At 35.6% G+C, this 7247-nt stretch overlaps 1 protein-coding gene across 3 annotated transcripts in view; it reads right to left on the bottom strand.

Annotated features, from left to right (window-relative positions):
• Positions 1-160: 160 nt before the first annotated feature.
• The window catches only part of ifrd2 (interferon-related developmental regulator 2), a 104020-nt gene continuing 96933 nt past the window's right edge, over positions 161-7247 (bottom strand). For 2 of the 3 annotated variants that reach the window (XM_081349802.1, XM_081349800.1), the window contains 5 exons: positions 3443-3551; positions 3233-3367; positions 2956-3084; positions 1303-1395; positions 184-1111 (listed from right to left, as the gene is read on the bottom strand). In XM_081349802.1, the coding sequence (XP_081205928.1) occupies positions 1031-1111; positions 1303-1395; positions 2956-3084; positions 3233-3367; positions 3443-3551 (547 nt within the window). In that variant the 3' untranslated portion in view covers positions 184-1030. Of the gene's footprint in view, positions 1112-1302; positions 1396-2955; positions 3085-3232; positions 3368-3442; positions 3552-7247 lie in introns of all 3 variants that reach the window. The other variant, XM_081349801.1, reaches the window with a different exon arrangement.

Here is a 7247-nt window from a genome sequence, read left to right as displayed (position 1 = left end):
GCCGAACCATCGCACCCCAAACGATTTACCATCACACTCGAATCATTCCATATATATATATATATATATATATATATATATATATATATATATATATATATATATAATTGAACAATCAAGCACATTATACATTTGTAATCGGAGACCCAGCAAATTAAGTGAGATGCAATTTTTCTGTATTTTGGTTTAATGAAAGCCATAATGTCTTACTACAACAAATACATTTGTCTGTCAAAAATACTTCCCACTCTGTGAAGGATAATTACATAATTTATTTCTCTTCAAAAGTCTGGCTGTTGCATACAGTACTTTAACTTAAAAAAAAAAAGGTCATGACAAGGTAGCTTGATATTTAGAAATAAATTCAAACAACTATTGGAAGCATGATCTATATAGGTAAAAATAAGCTTGGGGATAAGAATATTAATTTACTGTCACACTTGGAGCCAATAAAAATCACACTTTTTCAGCAGATGAGTATGATGTAAAACAGATGATTTAGTGGCAGTGAGAAAGGTTTAACGAAACGGTCTAACTCAGGAAACCTGCAGTCCAAGATGTATTTTCAATTGTTTGCATCATGAGATCATAGGTGCATCAGCATAGTCCGTTTATAAAATGCATACAGAAAAACTACAAAGAATTCATTTTTCTTGGCCTCTTTCTTTGTTGTAGAACTGTAAAAAGTTTGTGTTTATGATAAAAATATATTTTTTTTTTTTTTCAAAAACTCTTGAGGTGGTAAAACATGTTTTAACAGAAAAGCTTAATACAGCCTTACAAAAGGTTGTTACAAAGATACAATAGTTCATGTTTTGTTTAATTGCAGGAATCCTAGCAATCACACACTGTGATGTTAAATAAAAACCACACCGCATACACACACCCGGCCTTTCACATTCGCACACAGGCAGTCAGTCGCACGCACATTTTGTCAAGTGTCTGGCTTAACAGTATGTCAAACTATGATTCAAGTGAGCCGAAGGGATTTTAAGGATGTAGTGTTTCTCTCTCTTTGTCGCCTTCATCCTCACATCACATCGGCACGTTTGTCCCTCACTTTGTTCCTCAATTTAGTCCGAGCTTTGAACGCAGCAGAGTTAAACAGATGCTGTGAAGAGACAAGACAAAAGTTACATGAATATGCATCAAAAACTTAAATTTAAAATAAAGGGTGCTGCTTTTATTTGCATGAATTATCTTGACAGACAGTTCCCAAAATTAACTGAATCTGACTGCAAATGTCAAGTGTCACAGTATGTATGATTTATTACATTAATAAATGAAAAGACGAGAGATTACCCTCTCTGTGCGAGAGATCTTGCTGGCTTTAACAGATGCATCCAGGATGAGAGGAGGTCCAAGTCCAAAAATATCCCTCAGCAAAGGATTAAACTATACAAACAGATACAAAAATTCTTTATAATAAACATTATATCAGTGGTCCTCTACCACAGGCACTGGGGGACTCTACGGAAGCTTAGCAAGATGACTTGAAATAATTTTAAATCAAGACAAAACAAGACAAGAATTAAAATAAGATATATATATATATATATATATATACACACATACATACACAATGTATATATCTCAGTGTTGGGCAAGTTACTCTAAAAAACTAAATTAATAATGAACTAGATTACTGTACTAATTACTCCCTCTAAAAAGTATTGCATTACTCAACACTAATTACTTTCTAAATCCCTTATCAACCTCGACCAGGTGACCCATACAAGAATTGCCATGAAACGGCTGTTTTAATTTTTTCAAATAAAAAATAGAAAATTTAATAAATTATTCTTGAAATGACCAAACAATTTTAGGGGATCATGTTAAATCAAAATACATTTAAACATGTAATTAATTACTTAGTAATGTAAATTATACCCAACACTGTGTATATATATATATATATATGGAAATGAAAGGTAAATTAATCAAATCTTAAAAAGCCATATGTATTTTATAAAGAATTTACATTTTGTAAGTTAAGCCGAGCTCTAAAATGTTAAATATGCAAAAAATCCTTGTCCAGTGAAACACAAACAACTGGAAAAGACACGTAAAATCAATGGTTAAAAAGAAAAAGCTTTTTTCGAATTCTTTAATTTGCCAATTTTAATATTTTTTAATTATTATGTACTAGGGCTGTCACTTTACGTTCGAAAATCGATTGCACAATCGATTGGACCAACCAACGCAAGTTTCGAAAACGAAAATAGGGAATCGATTTTAACGGTCTTTTCTCGGAGCGCGTCCAGCTCGTCACGATACGCCCGCAGCGAACGCGCGTCATACAGCAACTGCGGGCTCTGACAAACACGCATAACAGCAAATTATACTTCTGCATAATGCGTCTCTTTTTACTACAAAACTGTGAATTCTGCCGGTATGCAGACAGTCTCATGCATTCAGATACAAATTCGGGCTACGCGTCTATAATCGCCTACGTAGGCGAAATTTGTTTGACATTTCTAATCGTAAACACAGCCATGTTGAAGACTGAGGTAATGTTTTTCATTTATGCTATGGCAGTCCACTCTGCTTATTGTTTTTCGAGAATGTTGCACTCCTGTTTGTCACTGAGTACGAAACTTCACGCCAATAAATCATCAGAAATATTGCAGACTTGTGCGCGTCTCAAGCGTCCTCTTTACGTTCGTCCTAATGCCTGTTAGTTGTCCGTGGATTTGCCCATATTTTGCGTTTAAAATGGAAACGTCTTTAGACATGGAAAATCGATTTTACAATCGATTCAATGAACACTTATGTCTCAAAAATCAAACAGGATTTTTTTCACAAAAGTGACAGCCCTATTATGTACCAGAGGAAAACTTAAGAAACCATTTAAGATCATTTAAATAAATATTAATTGGAATAAAATCTAGATTTTTCTCCAGTACTACATAGTGTTATGTATGCCAACAGTGAGTTGCAATTGGTCCTCCTCACTTGTAGGTGGTGTCTGACTCCAGACTCGAGCACCTCCTTAAAGGCATCATAAATCCTGCGGCGCATCCAGCCATCAATGTAGATGGCCTCAATCCCAAACTGGATCTTCTCCTCTGTGAAATCTTCATTCTGAAAATGGAAGGGAATGATTGGTCTGGTGTATGTACATTTTTAAACCATAATCATCTATGACAGCACAGTATGCAATGTAGCCAAAAAATATCTCAACGTAATTAACTGACGTTATTTAAAAATAAAAAAACAGTTCTCCTTTCACCTCAATGTAGTGCAGCACTTCTCTGAAGATTGAGCGCTGTTTCCTGCGGTCGTTTTTAGCACGATGTTTGTTTCCATCAGTCGCTAGACTCTTTAGACTGTCACACAATGCATCACAGTCCTCATACTCGAACTCCTGAGGCACAACACACATTATGTACGCTGCCATCATCCTGACACTCAAACCTGTTCAACACTACATAATACACACCTGATCGATGTCACGGCCCAGTTCATACAGCAGAGCGATGGTCTCTCCCACAGCAATCCTGAAGTTCACCTCACTGCTTTCTAAACACGCATGCAGACGTGGCAAGTGGCTGAAATACGGACAAAGAGAAAGATTATATTTCAGACAAATTGGACTATCTGTACTCTTATCTGGGTGAATAAAAAGCCATGTGACAACACCCAGATAAAGCATTACATTAAAAACATTGGATATGTAAGCCCGTCTAGATCGACCCAATGTCGGCATCCAATAGAACGGGTGAAGGTCTCTGCGCGTTACTGTCTTTCCATGTGACAAAGTAATTTAATTCACTTTTGAGCATTTATCTGACTCAGAAACATCAGACTTCACTTAATCTACTTGAGAAAATAATTTCAGAGTAATTCAGAATAAAATCAAATGTAACAATTTATTATGTCAGGTAAATGTATCATGGCAATTTCATAATCAGCTCAAAGATAATAAATACAAAACATCAAATGCTCTGCAATAAAGAGAGAATATGCGAACCTGACATTATAAAATACATGATGTGGAGTGCCTGCACATACGGGCTAATTTGAGTTACAAATCGCCCTGAGCCTCTTGTTGCATTTCTTTATAACATTTGCTAACAATGGGAATTTGCATTCAGAGTTTACACCTTTTGGGAGCAGCACGCCATTTGCCTGGAAGACACACCCTACTCTTTGTGCAAGTTATCTATAAACTCTTAAGAACTTATTACCTTTTGGTTTAATTGTTTGGGAATGAGACATTTGTACCAGTCGCACTGAGAAATGATACCAAATATGTGTAATACTGTATGATAATTATTCACATTAAACCATATAGATTTTTGGGTGAATTTTGGTGATCTCAGCATGAGAGAGCAGGAGTGGGGGAAGAGGGAAAGAGATTTATTCTGTGGAGAGACTTGCATCTCAAATGGTGATGCTAACTTCACAAGAGAGTGTTCAAATGTTAATTTCCTTTGTTTTCTCAGAGAGTTGCCCTCTCTTCTAGTTCTTCCAGTCTTACAGATACATTATTATAACGTGTTTAATATTACTTCATCTTAGATTTTAGACCTGCTTTGGATAGTGGCTTTGTAACAACAAAACACTATCCCGTCTCACAATTACTATTATCCTTTCAGCCAGAGCAACAGAGCAGGGTACCCCCAGGATCCTCCAACTTAAATTCAAGGCTTTTTAAGACCTTTTTAATACCATTTCAAATGAAATTCAATGCCAACTTCGTACCAATTCCAACAGAAGTATGAGGGGAAAATGTCAAATCTGTATACATTTTAAACCCTAAAAAATAATTATGTACAAGTAGACTACTTGAATTAAATAATACATTTTATGTAAATTATCAGTCATATAAAATATATACGCAGCAGCGTTGTAGCGTGCACGTGTGTAGGCCAATGTTAATTTTGGCAGCCATTTTTGATTTAGTCTTACTCTTCATCTTCAGACGCCTTTCATAGTTTTAGTTAACGAAATGTGTTTGCATTTTTTGTCAACTTTTAGTCATTACTTTTAGTCAAACTGCAGTTACTTTAATTTTGGTAGCTATTTTATATGTAGTCTTTAGACAGAAAATGTCATAATTATTCTCTCTAGGCCAATTCGATTAAGCTTATGAGAAATTAAAATTAAGCTAACAGGCTGTATTGACATTGCACTCTTTAGCAGTAGCACTTGTGCAATTCTACATATCCCTTTTCCTTAGTTCTCCGTGCCGTACCCCCTCTCTTCCACTTAGACTGCAGTCACATCTTTCCATTAAGGGACAATATTTGCCCCATTTAATCGATTTTTCCATTTCATTTTCACCTTTATAATACCTTTTAAAAATAAATAATGCTTTAAATAAAACAATGTTCAATAAATATTCAATGTTAAAAAACGTTTAATATTAATAAAAATATGATATTAAAATCGCCAGTAGGTGGCAGTAACTCATTGTCTTTGTCAAAGCCACAGATTTTGTTGCAAAATAGAGCAATAAGCCTGACAATACTGTTTAAAATGTAGTACATCACTTAATGTTACCCCCTTTTTTTTTTTTACTGTTGTATAAAATCAATGTCACATTTGAAATCGTGTGGATAGTCGGGAAACATTGCATTCTTGCTCGCATAATGATCAACATTAAAAACACTGCTGTATATCAGCCTGCATTTTGATCGCAGATTTAGTCGCACAAACAGCGCAAGCGGCTCATGACAGATCTTCTCAAATGAAGATCGCTGAACTCCAGTTTGTCTGTGTTTTCAGATCATCCGCGCTTCTTCAACAATGTAGAGAGAGCGCGCGTGGATGGCTGTGGCCAGATACTAGTGCTGGGCGGTTTGACCAAAAATCAACATCACGGTTTTTTTCTAAATTATACTGGTTTCACGGTTTTTACCGTTTTTTTTTTGTTTTTTTTTTTTTTAAGCATGATGGGTGTTAACCACATTTTCTACTGAGTGAGAGAGGAAATACTGCAGTAGATTTACTTATAATGCCCTATTTTATTGTCATGAGTGAATATTATAGAAAAAATCCACACTAATATTAATAATACAGGTTTGCAAGGCTGTTTACAAAGAGGTGCCAGCAGGACGCGCCGGTAACGGCTGTACACAAAGCAGCAACGCTCATAAACACTGCTTTATCAGGAAACATAAACAGGGGTTAAAGTGAAAAAAAATCCTGAGCCTGAACATTTTTTGGGAGGCGCGAGTGGGGGTGGGGGGGGCTTCATTGGCACCATTTATTTTCAAGCATGTTAATGGCATATTTTTATGAATAAAGACCAGTATCACTGATATAGCTACTTATATCTCTTTGTCCAAAATTTGAAACATTTATTAAGCTTAAAAAAATATAACAACTTTTAATTTAAGTAAACTTAAAACAATCATCACTTAAACCCATAATAAATGTAATATTTACCTGTACCTTACCTGTCTAACCAATGTGAATTATATAGAAATTGAATACGTTTATAAAACAGTCCGCACTGCATTAATTATAAATGAAAAATAGATTAATCCTTAAGCGTTTGGCAGTTAGTAATTTTCTCTGTTCCCATTGTTCTTTGGTTAACTTTACTAACAGAGAGAATTGCTGTCACTTACCCGCCGCTGCTGACAGGATCTCACGCATTCTCTACTCTTTACGAACTATTTAAGATTGTATTTAACTAATTTTACTGTTCTTGTGAAGATACTCGACAAAACTGACATTTTGACATAGCCTAAATGTGTGTGTTATGGTTCGTACAAGCGCGAAAGGGAACTCGATGGCGCGCTGTCGACTGCGAATGCGATACTGGCGCGCGTCTTTCTGTGTGTGTGTGTGTGTGTGTGTGTGTGTGTGTGTGTGTGTTTCAGGAGGACATTCATTCACTGACAGCGCGTTCTCTTTTGTCTTCTCGCGCATTGATAGTTTAAAACATTTGCGTGAAGGAGAGCATGATCATATAACCCAAAGGATGACAGAAAGAACAGACGCTGCGATAAATATTTTAACACGGTAGAGCTGGACAAATTAATCGCATGCGTTTACGTTGACAGCACGTTAGGCTACTTGTCATACATTGCTGACAGAAAATGTTGCGGTTTAAAGTGGACTCGTTTTCATGGTAGGCCTACATAGAATGTGTTTTTTTTTTGTAAGCTACACAGAATATTTAATTAAATATTCAAATTAAATATTTAGCCAAGTCTGAAGTTACCAAGGAGCAGGGTATGTTAACGTTAGCTCAGTTATCAACAGGTGTAGACAGAAAATATGATTATCCT

This window comes from Scardinius erythrophthalmus (assembly GCF_964197995.2).
Source record: "Scardinius erythrophthalmus genome assembly, chromosome: 20".
Lineage (NCBI taxonomy): Eukaryota > Metazoa > Chordata > Actinopteri > Cypriniformes > Leuciscidae > Scardinius > Scardinius erythrophthalmus.
Note: the sequence above shows the minus strand (reverse complement) of the source record. Positions and strands in the feature narration are given on the sequence as shown.